A 20,417-nucleotide genomic window follows, 5' to 3' on the forward strand; every position below is an offset into this window, starting at 1 on the left:
TACTGTGACATTTTGAAAATTATGATAATGCTTTTTTAGTGTAAGAGTTGTTTGAAATTTCTGCCTGTTTTGGTGGGATGGAGTTTTGGCCTGCCTGGTGACATCACCAGGTGGTAAATTAGTTAATAGATCAATAAGAAAGAGAGTTCCAAACCTCTGCCAATAACAGCTAGTTTTCAGTTTTTCTCTCCCCACTCAGACCACTCCCAGACAGTTCTAGCAAAAATTCTTGCTTGAGAAATTGCTCTTTGTTAAGAAGCTTCTTTTTGACAATTTTTATTGAAAACAATAGTGAGGTACTTAATTGTGAAACAGAAATGATTTGATATTGAGATAAAAACGGCTGCATTGAACATTTTAAGGCAGTTTGAGGATCACCGGGCAATATTATGTTAAAACCAGTCGAATGATATGGCAAAATGTAGATTTCCACCCTAAGTAGACATACTCAAAAGTAATTATTTTTCATGAATTGGCCATAAACAATAACTAGTAATACTGCAGGTAGCCTGGCGGTTAGGAGAGTTGGGCCAGTAACCGAAAGGTTGCTGGATCGAATCCCTGAGCTGACAAGGTAAAAATCTGTCATTCTGCCCCTGAGCAAGGCACTGTTCCCCGGGCGCCGACGACGTGGATGTCACTTAAGGCAGCCCCCTTCTCTGATTCAGAGGGATTGGGTTAAATGCAGAAGAAACATTTCAGTTGAATACATTCAGATGTACAACTGACCAGGTATCCGCCTTTCCTTTCTAGAAAGATCGGAAATCCCTTTTCTGGAGAAAAACTCATTGTTATGCATTGCTAAGGTGTACTCCCATTTTGAGGAAACAATCTCAAGTACATAGTACACTATATATATACATTTTCCCCCCCTATTATACAAGTGGGGCAATAGGGCTTGAAATGTCTGATATGCTTTCTAAATAAAGTAACAATAAAATTAGAAACGACTTACTATAAGATTTCACCTTTCTTATAACTGTAAAATAAATATGATCATATTTAGTAACAGTACAAATTTGGCACCATTTCATATAACTGACAACAGAGCATTTTCTGCCAAGCCTCCTCTGAGCGATGAAGAAACACCATTCTAATTGCTGCAGACTCGTTACAACTTTAGCTTCGCACAAAGTGATTTTGTGTGACCAAGAGAAAGTGGTTGTGTTTGAATTCTATGAAATTATTTAATATTTTTTCATGTTGAGATCTCTAAATCCGACTGAGAATATCACAGCGAGATGAAACTACAACTGTTGGATTTGCTAGACTGTTTATTATGCTGTCTCCCGGGCTGGGCTCCATCACTCAGACGGAGAGCAAATCATTTATTTGTCTGGATAAGCCAGAAAATGGCACTCCCTATGTAAATGTGGGGTGTGAAACCTGACACTTCATGTCAGCTCCACTGACAGAGTGGTTGGTAGTGGAGAGCAGGCAGATGAGGCTTTCTGGCACTATAAGGCACTGGACCCTACGACGTTCACAGAGAGCTTTGTACAACAACATGTCAGTTGGAACCATTCCAGAAGCGCTCAAAGTCCTCCATATAGGGGACTTAACATCTATAAGAAAAAGCAGTTATATTTCATTACCATGTCTTCTCTATTACTGTGCAGTTGGATAAAACATGGCTTAATAACTAAAGGTAACTGCCAAAATAAAGGAAACACCAACATAAAGTGTCTTAATAGGACATTGGGTCAGTACGAGTCAGAACAGCTTCAATGCGCCTTGTCATAGATTCTACAAGTGTCTGGAACTCTATTGGAGGGATGCGACCCCATTCTTCAACAAGAAATTCAATCATTTGGTGTTTTGTTGATGGTGATGAAAAACTCTGTCTCAGGCGCCGTTCCAGAATCTCCCTTAAGTATTCAGTTGGGTTGAGATCTGGTGACTGAGATGGCCATGGCATATGGTTCACATCGTTTTCATGTTCATCAAACCATTCAGTGACCACTGGTGCCCTGTGAATGGGGGCATTGCCATCCTATATGGGCATAGCCATGGTAGCCAAAATATTGGGCAACTGGGCCTGCCCAGCATTTTTATACATGATCCTAAGCATGATGGGATGTGAATTGCTCAGGAACCACATCTATGTGGAAGCTCCTGCTTTCAAAATACTTTGTATCCCTCATTTACTTGAGTGTTTCCTTTATTTTTGCAGTTACCTGTATGTTTTAAGCGTAGGGAAATATGACTATGTTGTGTTTACGTGGAGTTACTGTTCTCTCTCTCACCCACATACACTCAGGTACAGAGTATAGCCCTTTCTTATTGCCAAGCTATTTGAGAGGGCTCTGCTAAAGTCCAGTAGTCACAGGGCATGGCAACCTAACATTAATACACCACTGAGAGTATGTTTATGAAGCTCCCTTATATATATATATATATATATATGCAGCTATTTCTGCCATGGTCTCTCAGGCTCAGTGCCTTGAGAATAACATGCTAATCTAGGCTCTGTGCAGTGTGCTCAGCCAGCCACTCTCTGGTGTAAAAGTCACACAGAATTAAATTGTGCTGCTTTCTCTTTTTGAACACAGACAGATAGTTCTGGGGAGTGTGCACGGAGTGTGGAACTTTGCTCACCACTGTCTAATTAAAGGGGCCACTGACCCCAATTATACTGTCAGGCCATTACGTCCTTCTAAATCAAAAGTTCCTGAATCTGTCTCTGTATACCGATGGAGTATGAGACTTATATGATGACATTCACTCAGAAAACAGGTAACAAAAAGTTGCCTTACAAGTTCCTTGTCAACACCACTGTGATTATGTGCCAATTATGTTTGATTTATAAAAGACACAGTTAATGCATATAGCAAATACCTGTTATCAATAGCTATATACTAAGTATGACACACATATACATTGACACACTTTCTCCGTCCTTGCCTTCTGAGCTTGTTCTCTCCATCCCCAGAAACACACTAAAATAGCCCAGTTCAGGGGGATTTCAGAGTACTAGTAATAACAAGCCTGTAAGTTAAGGAGCCTTGTTGCTATGTTGCTTTGTTATTGTATCTAAGTGCAAAGTGGGTCCAAGTATCCCAGAGTGAATCAGAGCTCCCACACTCTGCTTCTTATCCGGATGGGATGGGTAACCTTTCTGAAGTACCCCTGACAGATAACGTGCAGTGTTATCATGTTCTTTCCCCGTTATCATGACAACCGTTACTCTCTGGAGCCATGATGTTAGATTTAGAAATCTGGACAGAATCCAAGAAGATTTCTCATAGGAAAAAATACATGAAACCTGACATGAAACCTGACAGTGAGAGAGTTGCACTTATCCTAAACTTTTTCCTCTTTGGGGACTGTAAAGGAAGCCTGACTGTGACATGACACTCAGAGTTTATGAAAGGGGAAAACAATGGCTCACACAAACATTTGTAATTTTTCTCCATATTCCTGTTGCAATAGAAGTCCTTCCATTACATAGTGCAGCAGGGAGAACTGACGAAAACATCCAAGGCCAGATGGCTATCTGCCAAAGTTTCCCCGAGCCCTTTACTCTGCCACTTCCATCACCAGGCAGGAAACATTGAGCACTCACTTTCCTTGGTTCCACAAAGTTCTGTTGACATCCTGTGATTTATGTTGATTGTGGAAATGTTTGATAATCTTTCTCATTGTTGTTATCAAACGCACGTGTGTATGATAACAACATTACTGTTTTCTATGGTTACAGTTCATTCAGCAAATCTGCTCTGACATGCAGTAGATAAACAAAGTGGTCATTCCCCACTCATTTCCATTGATTAAAGAAAGTCATTCTTGATCATCACTGCTACTTGAGTTTACCTTATAAACCTATTAAACCAGATCAGATGCCAGGTTTGTTATTGCTTGGTCCTAGAAATACCCTGAAATGTGCTGGTCAGTGTCTACTCCCTGGGGTAAGTCAGATAGACTGGTGTTATCTGAACCCTGGTTACTAGAGGGGTTATTTCTGGATGGGAAGAGCTCTCTACAGAATTGTACAGGAAGTGTTTTGATACCCCTCAGCTGTCTAAGTGTAGCTCTACCTTTTCATATTGTTTGTAGACAAAAACAATCCATCGGCCTCCATACTTTTTGTAATACGTTCACACAAAAGCACTCTATTCACTAAGTGCTTTGAACTTGAATTAACTTTAATCTCAGATTTTGTGTTAAATGATTCAGAAGTATGTCATATCCTTTCCCATTTAAAATCATATCTTACCCCACAGTGAACCTAGCCCATTGTTGTTTCTGTTTCAGTGTCTGGACATTCAGAGTGTCCTGTATGGCCCTCAGCATAAGAAGACAAGAGCCACGCAGAAGACAGTGGACATGCTGGCCCAGTAAGTCTGCAACCTCAGTAATGACCATCGATACCAACACATTATACATCCAATGCATTTATCAATAGGAACATTGTTGTGAGAGAAAGTAAAATAGTGACTTTAATGTTTTGGCAAAATGATAAAGGGCATTCCCTACACTGTCTGCCCTGTTAAATGCATTAAACCCACATTGTCATTTACAGTAGTGTATGTTTTTCCAGGGCGCCCGAGGTTGCTGGGAGACAGAAGAGGGAGGGTAGCCTGAAAACAAGGCCTCCTTTCTGTGCAGTCCTACCTTCTTATAGCAAGGCAGGAGGAAACGCCAACATGTCGGACTCCTAACATGCCATCAGAGCTGAGCTGGATGAATGAGCCTCGGCCCTCTAAGAAAATAAAGCCTCTCCCTTTGTCGCAAGGAGAAATTCTATGAATTGGAAATGGACCAAGTAAGACCCCTGGCAATCCTTTCTGTTTTCATTGTGCATTCTCTGAGGAATTAGTGTCAGGCTGTTGGCAGGACTACGCAGACAGAACTCCTCAGAATGAAGGGAAGGTTCTACAGCTCAGAGAAGAGCTGCAGCGGAGGACTCTGTCCCTTCCTTGTCTCTCTGTGTGTACAACGAAGACGTTCAATGTTATGTTTATGTTGTATTAATAAAGACTCAAACTCAGGAAACACACTCAAGTAGTAATTTAATTGTTTTTGCAATATGAAGAGGTGTCCAAACAATGGTTGAAAACTCATTCTCACTAAATTCCCCGATCTTTATTAAAAGAGGAATAAAGTAGGCTAATGCATGAAGCACTTACTTTCAATATGTGAATAACACCAATGAGTCATGAGGGTAGCACATCCCTTTTTAAACATTCAAAATTGAGGCATGAATCGCTCTTGCACTGCAATGTGTACTGCACCAGTGTTGTGTTTAAACATGGCACATTGGGTAGTTTGGAGATTACATTTCACCTACAATGTTGCGTATCAAAAAGGACTTCCTTTTTGATCATGTTCTTAAACACAAAATGAAACTACAGTATGTAAGTGTTTTGACCAAACGTAGTGTTTTATAAAAGTCTTTCACCTTATAGTCACACACTAAAGAGATGTTTAAGGACTTGTACTGTGAAAGGCAAAAACCTTTTTTCTAATGTATCTGGGCACTTAAGTACAACCACAAACCATTGTTTATAGCTAACATCTTTCAACTCTAAAGTGCTCTACTCTAGGTCATTTGCGTTCAGCTTTGTCACAATACAATCTGTAAAGTAATTATATTGTATTTCCACACTCTGTGCTCTGTTATAACAAGACCGTGCCAAGTAAGCATAATGTGAAAGATCTGTGTTCGGTGTTTCTGCACTGTTGCATAGAAGAGCTCTAAAGCAGCTTATTGAGGAAGAAGACTGGGGTTGTGGGGTGAAGCCATATTGGAGGTGCTTAAGTTTTTCCACGCGCACGCAGACACACACCACACACACACAGGCAGTGCTACTAAGCTGGTGTGCTGGTCCTAAAGTAGCCACGGTGGTACACACACTAACTCACCTCTGAGCCAAGGTAAATCCTGGTCACCAACACAACATGGCTCAAACCGAGGCAATTCATATGTACTGTGGTTTACTGAAATTAGATATACAGGTGTCATCTCAGACACTAACCATCTGCTTATCTCCTCATTCTCTCTAGCTCTCTGTGTCTCTCCTCATTCCTCAAGTTATTTCCACCTAGTTTAAAGCATCTGTCTGTCTTGCTACCACTGCCTCTACAAGCAGGGAAAAACACCTCTCTTTGGAATTCAAGATGGCCGGATTACTTCTCGCCGATCTAAAGTCATTTACAGATTAAAAGATCATGGTGAGGGAACCGGAAGGATAAACTATAAAATTATTTTGAGGGACAATTATTTGAAACGTATTAGTAATGTCAAACATGCAAAGTGGTGATCAGAATCACTCGATAACACCCCATTTGATTTGACAAATTGCAGTTTTAAAAGATTCTGTATTTCCAATTCAAATGATTCATAGAGGGTAGATTTCATTTGACAAGACATGATACACTTACTTTTATGCCCTATCATAAACACATTCCAATATATCCATCATAAGCACTGTATTGGAGGGTTCCACTTATTAACCACAGGAAGTCCCTCAGCAACAAACCACTAGCTTTAAATGTGGTTCCAAATAACATGGCATTACAGGAAACAATACGTATATGTTTTTTTTTCTAGCTACATACATGTTGAACCAGTTTTAAGACTGCAATCTTAACCATAACAATGAAGGACATACATGTATACTAGGATCATTCCATATTTGGTTAAAGTATCTCAGGCAAAAGAGAGGAGAGGCCTAAGCAGTGTAGTACAAGTTAGTACATAAATATATACACTCCCTACATATTTATTTGGACGGTGAAGCTACATTTTTAAATTTGGCTCTAAACTTCAGCATTTTGGATTTGAGATCAAATGTTTTATATGAGGCGACAGTAAAGAATGTCACCTTTTATTTGTGGGTATTTTCATACATATTTGTTTTACCGTTTAGAAATGAATGCACTTTATGTATCTAGTTCCCCCATTTGAAGGTGTGATAAGTATTTGGAAAATGTAATTAATAGTTTATTAAATTCAGGCAAGTTTAGTATTTGGTCCCATCAAGCTTGTGACTACGAACTTGTTGAATGCATTTTGAAGTTTGTTTTGGTCGTCTTTTGGATTATGTTGTGCTTAATCGTATTTATTGGTACATAATGTATTGAGTCATTTTGGAGCCACTTTTACGGTAAAAAAAAGAATATAATGTTTCTGAACACCTCTACATTCATTTGGATGCTACCATGATTATGGATAATCATGAATGCATCTTGAATAATGATGAGTGAGAAAGTTAGAGGCATAAACATCGTACCCCCCCCCCCAAAATGCTAACGATTCATTCATGATTATCCAACATCCCGGTAGCATCCACATTCATCTAGAAGTGTTCAGAAACATATTGTATTCTTATTTACAATAAAAGTGACAAAACATTATTTACCATACATTTCTATTGGGCACAACATATAATCCGAAACAAATGCATCCAATAAGTTTGTAGAGTCACAAGCTTGATGTAGTCATTGCGTGCTAGGAATATGGGACCAAATACTAAACATTTGACTACATTTAATACACTATAAGTGCATTTGTCCAATTACTTATGACACCTTCAAATGGGGGGACGATACATGAAGTGCATTCATTATTATTATTATTTTAATTTTTTTTATTTGTATCCCCTTTCCTCCCCAATTTTCGTGGTCTTTATCCCCTTTTCTCCCCAATTTTCGTGGTATCCAATCGCTAGTAATTACTATCTTCGCTACAACTCATCTCATCGCTACAACTCCCGTACGGGCTCGGGAGAGACGAAGGTCGAAAGCCATGCGTCCTCCGAAGCACAACCCAACCAAGCCGCACTGCTTCTTAACACAGCGCGCCTCCAACCCGGAAGCCAGCCGCACCAATGTGTCGGAGGAAACACTGTGCACCTGGCCCCCTTGGTTAGCGCGCACTGCGCCCAGCCCGCCACAGGAGTCGCTGGAGCGCGATGAGACAAGGATATCCCTACCGGCCAAACCCTCCCTAACCCGGACGACGCTAGGCCAATTGTGCGTCGCCCGCGACAGAGCCTGGGTGCGAACCCAGAGACTCTGGTGGCGCAGCTAGCACTGCAATGCAGTGCCCTAGACCACTGCGCCACCCGGGAGGCCCTGTGCATTCATTTCTAAATGGTAAAACAGATATGTCAAATAAAATGTTATTAGTCACATGCGCCGAATACAACCTTACAGTGAAATGCTTACTTACAATGTATGAAAATACCCTCAATTAACGGTGATATTCTGTACTGTCGCCTCATATAAAACATTTGATCTCAAATTCAAAATGCTGAAGTATAGAGCCAAATTAATGTTTTAGCTTCACTGTATAAATAAATAGAGTAGTGTATCTAGCAGGAAATTAATATAACATATTCTCAAAGGGAAGCAGAGAGCAGTGTGAAAATGGGTAACCAATGCTATTTAACTTTTTGATATACAGGCAGTGGCTATAATTTGTATTCTTACCATGATTGTAGGCATAGCAATTTCTGAATCACAACTAATGACGTCACCTTACAGTTCATTGCAACTGATTGACTGGTGTGTGGCTTAATATGGGGAGTAATGTAATAAAATGATCTAATTTGAATCAGATCTCATCTTCATTAGATTCAAGATAGACTGTGGCAACTCTTTTCTCATGAGTGACCTTCAGTGGGGGATCCTGTCCTTGACCGTTATTCACATCCATCTGGAAGGAAAAGGACTTCTCTGATGGCCCCAGCTTGATGTGCTTCTCAGTGACTTCAGTCGTGAACTCTCCTCCCTGTCCCTCATTGCTAGTCACCCAGCCCATCTCATTTGTGTCCAGGGTGTATCCTCCCTCTGCTCCAAGGCCGGAGTTGGAGGAGCGTAGAGCCGCCATGATCTGCTCCTCAGATACATCATCCCCCTGCTCCTCCAGCAGCCCAGAGTCCTCCAGGGTTGTTGAGCTCTTGAGCTCTGCCACGATAGTCGTGGTTCCGTTATCGGAGGACTGGTGTACTTTCTTGATGTCCACAGATATGTTCTGAGGACTATCACTGCCGCCTCTTGTGAAGAGCGCCAACTCTTCTTTCAGGCTCCCTGACACTGTTCCTTGTAGCTGCTCTAGGGCTCCCCTCAGCTGCTCTTTGGGGTCCAGAGTTTCCTCTCTCAAGTATCCAAGCATCGACTCCTGTACTGTGGGGGAGACATGAATGGTCTCCTCTTCAATAATGCACTCAGGGAAACTCTCTCGTGCCAAGGAGTGGTCACCCTTTATGTACAGGCTGTCTGATGCAGGTCTGCAACTATCGCTTTCCTCAACAAAAATTCTGTTCTTTGAGAGTCCCTCATCCTGGTAGTACCTTTCATCTGAAAGGTCGTCCACCACTCCGTAATGTCCATATGATGCAATACCACCACCCTCCTCAGGCTCTGACAGATTGGCATCAGGTGTAGAGACAAAATACTCTTGAGACTCTTGGTCGTGGCTGTAGTATGGAGATTCACTATCTCTGGAGTCTTCCTGGACCTTCACAGATCCACCATTCCTGCCATAGTTTTCATCTGTCATGGAGGTTTTCATTACTTCATCAACACTCTCATGGTATTTGGTGCCGTGGGGGTCATTCTCTAGTTCTTCAATCTGGAAGAACATTGAAGAGGGCTCGAAGAACTTGGGAGTGGACTTCTCCTCAAACTCGTACTCCTCGTCACTGTAACCCTCCACTGGTTCCTCAATGATCTCCACATTGACAGACTTGTTTTCCATGTCCTCTCCTCCATGCAGCCCAAGGCTGAGCAGGTTCTGAATCATGTTTCCTGTTTCACTGCCCTTGATATCCTCCAGTGACACGTGTTTCACTCCCTTGCTGAGCAGTTCTTCCAGTGCAGAGTCCTCTGACATATCCAGCTCCTCCTGGACCTTGGACTCCAGGATAATCTGTGTCTTTGTTGACCCGTCCTCCTGCTCCGTTTTCTCCACATGGTAAGTGATTTTGGAGTCTGGAGATGAGCTGCAGACCATTCGATCAAAACCAGCAGGTTTCATTACCTTATCAATAAGTTCTTCCATAGACACAGAGTCTAGGACCATCTCATCACTTGTTGTGGTGCCTGCAACGCTGCCCTCTTTGGCATGCATCTTGACATTCTGAAGATGAAATACATCTCCTCTCACCTCTCTTTCAACTTGCCTCTCTACTTTCTTTTTGCTGTCCTCCTCCGTGTTTCTGCTCAGACTCATCATTGGTGGTGACACTATTCTCACTGATTTGATGACAGCAGTGGGTGAGGCAATGGGACTGGACATGTTTGCTGTGCCTCGAGAATGGTCGAGAGAATCCTTAGCTGAGTGTTGTGACATCTCTTTGATTCTCACACTCCTCTCCTCCACAACTTTTTTCTGAGCATCTACATTCTTCCTGTTGGTACTCTGTGCCACAGGTTTAATAGTTGCGGATGAAGAGCTGGAGGATGCAGACTGGGATTTAGTGAACGAGACCATGTCCCTTCTGGCTGCAGGACTCTGATTCCTATTGTAGCTGCTGCCTGTGACTGAGATAGGTATGACCCTGGAAGGACTGGTGCGACCATACTGAGATGGAACAGGTGATCTTCTCAAGCTTGAGGTTGGTTCCATGTATCTCACATCCAAATGCTTCCTTGCATCTTGTCTGGCTGAGGTGGAAACTCTTGGTTTGTAGTGTTGTGGAGGCCTCATCTTAATATCTGAGGTAGAGAGTTAAGGACCAAATTAATATGATTAAAAATCCTTTACATAAATAAATTGGGAAATGTTTATCACTGCATATATACACTGAGTATACAAAACATTAACAACACCTGCTCTTTCCATGACATATAATGATCAGGTGAATCCAGGTGAAATCTATAAACCCTTATTGATGTCACCTGTTAAATCCACTTCAATCAGTGTAGATGAAGGGGAGGAGACAGGTTAAAGAAGGATTTTTAAGCCTTGAAACATTTGAGACATGGATTGTGTATGTGTAACATTCAGAGAGTAAATGGGCGAAACAAAAGATTTTAGTTCGTTTTGAATGGGGTTTGGTAAGAACTGCAACGCTGCTGGGTTTTTCACACTCAACAGTTTCCTGTGTGTATCAAGAATGGTCCACCACCCAAAGGACATCCAGCCAACTTGGCACAACTGTGGTATGCATTGTAGTCAACATGGGCCAGCATCCCTGTGGAATGCTTTCGACACCTTGTAGAGGTCAGCAACGTGTGTGGCTGAAATAGCCGAATCCACTAAATTGAATGGACTTGATCGTTTACCAAATAGGGCTATCTTCTGTATACCACCCCTACCTTGTCACAACACAACTGATTGGCTCAAACGCATTAAGAAGGAAAGAAATATCACAAATTTACTAGGCACACTTGTTAATTGAAATGCATATCAGGTGACTACCTCATGAAGCTGGTTGAGAGAATGCCAAGAGTGTTCAAGGCATCATCAAGGCAAAGGGTGGCTACTTTGAAGAATCTAAAATAAAATATATTTTATTTGTTTAACACTTTTTTGGTTACTACATAATTCCATATGTATTATTTCAAAGTTTGATGTCTTCACTAATATTCTACAATGTAGAAGATAGTAAAAATAAAGAAAAACCCTTGAATGAGTAGGTGTGTCCAAACTTTTGACTGGTACTGTGTGTGTGTGTGTGTGTGTGTGTGTGTGTGTGTGTGTGTGTGTGTGTGTGTGTGTGTGTGTGTGTGTGTATATATATACACTGAACAAAAATATAAACGAAGCATGCAATAATTTCACTGACTTTACTGAGTTATAGTTCACATAAGGAAATCACTCAATTGAAATAAATAAATTAGACCCTAATCTATGGATTTCAGATGACTGGGCAGGGGCACAGCCATGGGTGGGCGTGGGAGGGCATATGCCCACCCACAGTGTGTTTGGAAAGTATTCAGACCCCTTGAATGTTTTACGTTACAGCCTTATTCTAAAATAGATTAAATAGTTTTTTCCCCCCTCATCTATCTACACACAATACCCCATAATGACAGATCAAAAACTGTTTTTTAGAAAACGTAGCACATTTATAAAAAATAACAAACTGAAATATCACATTAACATCAGTATTCAGACCCTTTACTCAGTACTTTGTTGAAGCACCTTTGGCAGCGATTGATTACAGCCTTGAGTCTTTTTTGATATGACGCTACAAGCTTGGCACACCTGTATTTGGGGAGATTCTCCCATTCTTCTCTGCAAATCCTCTCAAGCTCTGTCAGGTTGGATGGGGAGCGTAGCTCTTTTGCACAGCTATTTTCAGGTTTCTCCAGAGATGTTCCATCGGGTTCAAGTCTGGGGCCTCATTTATAAAACAGACTTACGATCAATGTTGATCTTAAGTATGACTTACGCAGAAAACCATGTATAAGTAGTTATTTATAAAACCTTACTTTGACCTGGAAATGATCTTATCTCTACGCAAGTCTAGACTTGACGTAAGTGACTTTCCTACTAGTTATGTAGGGTTATTATTTTTTCCCCTTGCAGTTTAAGGTCATACCATTTTTTTTCACATCAGCCACAGTTCTGTCTTGCTGCCCCACCTCGTTTACTGCAGCGGCGACACACTCCCGAGCTACCTGTTTGGTTTTGTTGGTTTTGTCAACCCACTATTTAGTACACCGAATAATACGTGTTGCCTGTCTTCAATCTCCTCTACCATCGCCGTGATCTCGTCTTCCAAAAAGTTAGCTTTGTGCTAATTTGTGCTAGCATTCTATGAGGGGAAATCACTGATTGTAAGACATTTTCAGGTGCCGTCAATTTTAAGTTAATTTGAGATTCATAGATCACAGGTACGTAAGTTACAAATGGGCTTCTTAGAACCTGTGTAAGCAAGGTTGTTTATACTCAGTATCTTTAATGAATCAAATGTAAGCACACCGTCAGAAATTATCTTATGACTAAGTTCAAGTATAAATCTAAGAACATTTTTATAAATGAGGCCCCTGGACTCTGGCTGGGCCACTCAAGGACATTCAGAGACTTGTCCCAACGCCACTCCTGCTTTGTAATGGCTGTGTGCTTAGGGTCGTTGTCCTGTTGGAAGGTGAACCTTCGCCCCTGTCTGAGGTCCTGAGCACTCTGGAGCAGGATCTCTCTGTACTTTGCTCCGTTCATCTTTCCCTCGATTCTGACTAGTCTCCCAGTCCCTGCCACTGAAAAACATCCCCATAGCATGATGCTGCCACCACCATGCTTTACTGTAGGGATTGTGCCAGGTTTGAGGTTTCCTCCAGACATGATGCTTGGCATTCAGGCCAAAAAAGTTCAGAGAAGAGAATGTTGAAGAGAATGTTGTTTCTCATGGTCTGAGAGTCCTTTAGGTGTCTTTTGGCAAACTCCAAGCGGGCTGTCATGTGCTTTTTACTGAGGAGTGGCTTCCGTCTGGCCACTCTACCATAAAGGTCTGATTGGTGAAGTGCTGCAGAGATGATTGTCCTTCTGGAAGGTTCTCCCATTTCCACAGAGGAACTCTGGAGCCCTGTCAGAGTGACCATCAGGTTCTTGGTCACCTCCCTGATCAAGGTCCTTCTCCCCTGATTGCTCAGTTTGGCTGAGCGGCCAAGCTCTAGGAAGAGTCTTGGTGGTTCCAAACTTCTTCCATTTAAGAATGATGGAGGCCACTGTGTTCTTGGGGACCTTCAATGCTGCAGAAATGTTTGGGTAGTGCCTGGACACAATCCTGTCTCTGAGCACGAAGGACAATTCCTTCAACCTGGCTTTGTTTTTGCTCGGACATGCACTGTCAACTGTGGGATCTTAAATTGACAGGTGGGTGCCTTTCCAAATAATGTCCAATCAATTGAATTTACCACAGGTGGACACCAATTAAGTTGTAGAAACATGATCAAAGGAAACAGGATGCACCTGAGCTCAATTTCAAGTCTCATAACAAAGGTTATGAATACTTATGTAAATGACAGATGTCTGTTTTTTATTTTTTAATACATTTGCAAACATTTCTAAAAACCTATTTTCACTTTGTCATTATGGGGAAATTATGAGGATTTTTAAAAAATGTAATCCATTTTAGAATAAGGCTGTAACAAAACAAATGTGGGAAGAGTCAAGGGGTCTGAATACTTTCCAAATGCACTGTATATATAGTTAGTGTAATTGAGTTAAAAAAAAATATTGCTACCAATAGGATGTCACCTATTGAAACATTTGAAACATGTCATTTTACTGTCAAGTGTATAGTAACACAAATTTCCCAGCCAAAAGCATGACTTATTTGAAAATAATGTACAATACCTAGGACTCTTTCTCTTGACTGCAGATGTTGCTGATGCTCTCCTTCAATAAGTGCCCTATAGAAAAACAAAAGGGCATTAAAACCAAGGATAAATACATGGTAATGATATGATTGGATTTGCATTCTTAGAGCAATATTGCTTCTTCAAAATGAAGCACTGGTTTGTTTTCATACAATTACAATCACCTCATAGGAGAATGCTGATCATCCTGCCCTGCCATCTCAAACCTCAAATCAAACACAGAGGTAAGCTACCAGACGATAAACACAACCTATGTACCTGGCCATATACAGAAAAGAGCAGGTCAACAACAACACTTTACTACAACAGACCAAAAGACATTAACAACAAAGACATTGTACCAGTAACGTTGACCAGCTCACATACCTCGGCAAAGCATTGGCTCCACAAAACAAGTTTTGGAAACCAAATCTACCATAGGATACTTTTCTGAAGCTATAACCCCTCTGAAAGTCCATGGTGTGCCTCACAAAAGGCTAATGTAAAAATAACAGCTACAATGCACCGCTGTCTACTCTCTACTATAGATCTTAATGTGTTAACCGGCACGTACACTAACATACATACCAGCTTTCCCACTACCTCTCCAAGGAAGACATTTCATTTATTGCAAATATTGTAAACAAAGTGCAGATGTGTCACCCTAAGTAGGCCTACTACAAGAGAGCTCAATTCAGAGTCTCGGGAGACCAGGGAATTGTCTGTAAAAAATAGCCTTGAAATAGGCCCCAGACCAGGAGAAATGAAAAGAGACTCCAGAGCAGACCGAAAAGAGACCAGTGTTCGTATTCAATTTCTGAAAGAACTCTGGACAATGGGTAAAAACAATATCATTAAATGTCATTGCTTTATATAAATAAACATGTGCATCGATCATAGTTATGCTGTGGGACTAAAGTAGTCTCTCTTATGATAATGTTGAAGTGTTCTTGAAGTGATCCACTGTGACCAATGGGAATTGTAGTGACATAAATAGTCTGGCATTGTCATATCAGGGCTCAACAGGTTGACATCTCACAAGTAATAACCACTTTTGAACACTTTTTTCTAACAGAGATATGAAAAGCATATATTCCCTGTTCACCTAAAACCAAACTATAACAAATGAGCCAAAATATCCCTACAGATATCACAATGTGGATAACATCAGGAGTTAATATAAGTAAAGGCTGTGTGGAGGAATGCTAAGTGCCCCTGCCAAATGGGAAGGCAGCAGAGCATTTGCTCATTTCTACTAAAAGTCTCCATAGTGGGCTCTATTGTACTCAGAAAGGCCTAACCAGAGCATAAGAAGATCTACCTGTAGTAAGCCACCTCCATGCCCAGATCCATCTTGACCTGCAGGAGCTCCTGGTGGTCTCTGACCTTTTCTGCCATGGTGTTGGCCAACATTTCCCGCTCCCTCTCCAATTCATCAATAATCACCTGCAAAGAGACAATGGAATAGAATTGTGAACCTGTACATTTCCTTCTATCCTGTTCTAACATACTTCTATGAGACTATAATTATAGGGATGGTCTACATTTATTTTGTTCATTGCAATATCAGGTATAGGGAATTCAAATAAGAGATGGTGCCCTGAGTATGAATATAAAGACATCTTTCAGGTCACAAATTACTGTCCAGATTTGTCCCTCTACAGTACCTATATGATAATGCATTGTACTACTTGTCAGTTTCAATAGTATTTGGTTCACCATCTGACCCTCCTTGTTTATCCCTAAGTAGGTAACCGATTCAATTGTATTGAGCGTGTTAGGGTGAACTTTAGCAGTGCTGTTTGTGTTGTGCACCTGTTTCAAGGCCCTTGAGACACCTTTCCTAAAGAGAGCAATAGTAATGCCGTCTTTTTGTATGCACTAACGGGGGCTAACTTCGCCATGGCTTGTCGGCCAAAGACTATGGGGAAATGAATGGATTTTTTGTAGTTATTTTGATAAATGCCGAAAAATAAGGTCTGTCTTAAACACAGGCTTAAGAGATCTAAAACACATTGCACCGAATGTGGATCTAGTGTTTGTTCAGCGTGCTGTGTTTTAGGGACCACCCGCTGTATACATCTGACTGACGCCATTTTTTCACGCAATTCTACATGTAAAATTGGTGTGCACCTTACATTCAGGGGTGCTAAGTACTCTCGGCCAGCAAACGCTGTTGGTGTGTCTGAGCCTTATATGTTTTGTTCTAGTAGATCATCTTCATCAGCTAATGTCACTTTTTGTGAATTTTGAAGCAATTATGTAATCAAAACTAGCACATAAAGGATTCATAATTCCTAAAGGTCATGTTAACTGACTCGCGCGAGCGTTGCAAAATGAATGTACACACTGCTCGCACCCACACCCACACACGTGTCAACGAGCACACCCACACCCACACACTGCACGCACCCACACTGCTCACACGTGTCAACGAGCGTCTGCGTAGCCAGGTGCTAAAATAGAACTTGGTTCTATTTGTGACGCTTAACACGCTACAAGTCCGTCCTCTCCCATCTCCTCATTGGTTTTTAGAAGCATTTACCCACGTGGGTGATTGAAAGATGAACTGAGGTCCACACTCCAGTCCAGTTGGTGGTGGTAATGCACCTTAAAGTTGGTTGCCAACCGCCATATAAAGTCCAAAGAAGAAGAATCCTGAAGGAGGAGAGATTACTAGAAACAAACTCGGTTTACCCTTTTATCTGTTGGTTAATTGTTGGAGTAGAGGACCTTGTACATTTCAGGTAAAATAACGACCCAATGTTTAAATCCCAGGACGAATTAGCTAGCAACAGCAAGCTAGCTAGCTAAATTGCCATAAATGTTGGCTTTTCAACCTGTCCCCAAATTAATATAGTTGGTTTAGAGTTTATTTTGATATTTCAACCTGCGTGTCCTGATCGTGTCTGGTGTAGGTGGACAAAATCAACATGCGCGCGATGGTGCACGAGCGCGAGCGGTGTGGTCAGCATGTAAGCCTGTGTTAACCTCAAACCTTATTTTTGGCTTTTATCACAAAACTCCGTTCCTTTCCCATTAATTTCCCCCATAGGAATGGCTGAATGAACCAGATATAATTCATTTCTGTTTTTTAGGACTACAAGCTGGTGAGCTCTAGTTCACTGTTACCTCTCATTTAAAGGAGAAGGAGGATGGACTGGATGAATCATGGGTGATCCCTCTAACAGATCAGACGAATTAGTCAGCTCAACAACTGTCCCTTTAAATCTAGTCTGACACTCACTGTCCTAGAGTGAAATATGGCATCCCATTGGATGAGTGTCAGGGTCAATTTCCAATTAATTTCTTGGGATTGCAACATAATTTTTAACAATTAGACATGACTTGAGAGTTTTACGACAATATCATGCATAACGTACCTTTAAATTCAATGCAGTTGCCTTGCCGGCCTGTTTGGACCACAGTGGGGAGTGCCATTCTGTTGTTTCAAACCCACTGCCTTCATCCATCCACTTTTATAGATGACATCAACACACAGTCGCTGGTTTTGCAAATGTGCATGGGAGAAAAATGGTTGACCTGCTTGGTATAGCTCTATCATTAGTAGGCCACTAAGGATTAGTCTCTGCATCAGCTAATTGGTTTAAGTGGCTGATGCAATCCTTTTAGTCTGTCCTGAAACACTGCACTGGTGCAGAATGCATTTTTCTCTGTGGTTATGAATGGAGTTTTGGGCAGTCCTTTTAATGGCATGGGCTATAAATCAAAGCTCCTGAGATTCTTTTCTAGATTTATTTGCTTCAAAACCAGCGACTGTGTGTTGATATCATCTATAAAAGTGGATGGATGAAGGCAGTGGGTGTGAAACAACAGAATGGCACTCCCCACTGTGGTCCAAACAGGCCGGTCAGGGAACATGCACCGGATGATAGTTTATATTGCAGTAGTTGTGCACATTTAGAATCACAAAGTAGCACCATGACCCTTCAAGTTGGATAGTGATACTTCTGAACCACAAGGTGTGGCTCATGTATCAATTCCACAGCTCCTGCAGTAACCTTTGCCCCTCTGTTTAATTCATGTGGGCCAATATGATTGGTGATTGAGGTGCACAAGCACCTGAGCAAGAGTGGCCTCTGCTGTTTCACTAATTTAATCAAGTATGCATATTTTGTGTAGTTTAACATAACTTTGAAAGCATACTGTGAACATTATCAGTGAAGACATAGCTGATCAATTAGTTCAGTCATTTTAATTTTTTTATTTTCAATTCCCAAACACTACCAAACACTAATTTATATAAAGATCTGTCATCATAATAATTATGCATAATGATATAAAATATGATAATGAGCTATAAAAAAACACATTGTGGATGTTGGGGTAGCTGCTCTTTCTCGTCAGATCGTGGGTGTGGCACCTGGAGGAGGAGATGGTCAGCTCTCATGGAAAGGCTGGGCAATCTGTGCGCAGCACCAATCACGTTCAAGAAATACATTTTATGATCCATGAACAGAACCAAAAATAACACACGTATTGCATTTTTTAAACTCTTCTAGAAAAAAGCAGCATGAACCACAGAGAGTGATGTCTAAAGTAACATGGGTTGTAAACCCAATTTTCTCACCTGATACTTGGTGATGTCCCCATGGAAGTTCTCCTGCATGTCCATGAGCTGTTCCTCCAGGTGTATTTGAATCTGACCGTGCGTGTCAGCCTCTTTGCGTAATTTGTCAAACTCTGCGGCATAATGTATCTTTTCCCTTTGGAGATCATGCAGCCTCATCTGGTCGGCTTTGATTGAGTCCTCCATTTCTTCGACCTTCCTTCGATACATTTCGAAGGTGTCCATCCATCCATCGGACAGGCTGAGGGCGTACTGTTGCATATCTTCCATCGAGACTGCCGGAGGGCCATGATACATTTTGGTAACATTAGGTCGTGAATGGACCTGGTTCTGGAGCTTGGTCATTTCTTGTCTGTGCGCAGCCTCAATAAATCTGCACTCGTTCTCAAGCTGGAACAGACGTTCCTCAAGTGCCCCATTAGTCTGTTGAGCTTTTTGAAGCTGCTTTTCGCAACCTTTCATCTCTCCATCAATGTCTTTGCCTACCACCTGCTCCTCACAGCACATAGACTGTAACATCTGAAACTCTTGCCATAACTTCTCTCGTTCCATCTCGGCTCGGGACTTCTCGAAGGATAGTTGCCCCACCGTTCTCCTCAGATCCCGCATTTCGGCCATACATGTGTTGTCCCATTCCACCGTCTTATCTTGTCTTCTCTTGTTTATTTCAGTTATCAGGATTGCATTTTCATGCTCCAACTGCTTCGTTCTTGACAGGTACTGGCCCAGTCTGTTGTTGAGCTCCTGTAATTGATGTTTTTCGGCATCGAAGGTCCTGAATTGTAACATTTTGTAATTTACAAATTGTACACCTTCGCTTCTTTATATTTCGATACAGGGGAAATGTTGTACTGGTCTTATTTGCAAGTGCGTCTGTGAGCAGAGCTGTGATGCAACTATGTGATGAGGGCTTGACTTGTCAAGTGCAGAAGGTGGGCGGGGGCTTAATAATGTGTTCTTTCGTCCCGTTATCCTGGCAGATGTTAGTGGGTTAGAAATCTCCTTAGCTTTCACAATGGTGGGCTACAGCTCTGCCAAGTGGAGAGACATTGACAATGCAACGGGGCGTGGTTCCAACATAGATAATAGCCTACATCACGCAAATAATTGTTTTTAATTAGGCTTTCAATAAACTATTATTGAGTACTCTCTTTATAGACATACATGTAATCCATAGGTAGAGATTCTAATTCCTGTAATCCATAGATAGAGATTCTAATTCCTGAATGTACAGAATGTGCGTGGGTAAAATGGATAGGATCAGTTGCGCAAAATGGACGAAGTGGCCTTGGTAATAACTGGTTGGTGTATTGGTTACTTTTGCCCGTTTTATTTCGAAGTTATATTAGGCTATTGTATGTTTAATTGACAGCTGAACAAGTTTAGGCGTCTGCTTTGTATGCTATTGTTTCGCTACTGGAACGGAGCTCTCTGGTGTGGGTGGGTATAATTTGTGGAACGTTCCAACAGGAATCTGTTCCAAAAACTTCGTAAATGACAAGGTTGCCAACAAACAACGCATACAAAGTAGCATGATCAATTCAACTAGCTGACGAATAGGCATCAACTC

General features: G+C 41.4%; 2 protein-coding genes across 2 annotated transcripts in view; one reads left to right on the top strand and one right to left on the bottom strand.

The window, feature by feature from the left end:
- ttc23 (tetratricopeptide repeat domain 23) overlaps positions 1 to 4,999 on the top strand; it is a 17,892-nt gene extending 12,893 nt beyond the window's left edge. Inside the window, exons 10-11 of the mRNA XM_055934206.1 lie at positions 4,255 to 4,337; positions 4,541 to 4,999. Coding sequence (XP_055790181.1) covers positions 4,255 to 4,337; positions 4,541 to 4,661 — 204 coding nt within the window. The 3' untranslated portion in view covers positions 4,662 to 4,999. The remainder of the gene's footprint in view (positions 1 to 4,254; positions 4,338 to 4,540) is intronic.
- On the bottom strand, positions 4,996 to 19,999 carry synm (synemin, intermediate filament protein). The gene is made up of 4 exons (XM_055934205.1): positions 18,848 to 19,999; positions 15,578 to 15,702; positions 14,255 to 14,310; positions 4,996 to 10,665 (listed from the first exon to the last, which is right to left on the bottom strand). Exons 1-4 carry the CDS (start codon positions 19,634 to 19,636, stop codon positions 8,561 to 8,563), a joined length of 3,075 nt encoding a protein of 1,024 aa, XP_055790180.1. The 5' UTR covers positions 19,637 to 19,999; the 3' UTR covers positions 4,996 to 8,560.
- Positions 20,000 to 20,417: the final 418 nt, after the last annotated feature.

The sequence above is a fragment of the Salvelinus fontinalis genome, chromosome 9 (assembly GCF_029448725.1).
Source record: "Salvelinus fontinalis isolate EN_2023a chromosome 9, ASM2944872v1, whole genome shotgun sequence".
NCBI lineage: Eukaryota > Metazoa > Chordata > Actinopteri > Salmoniformes > Salmonidae > Salvelinus > Salvelinus fontinalis.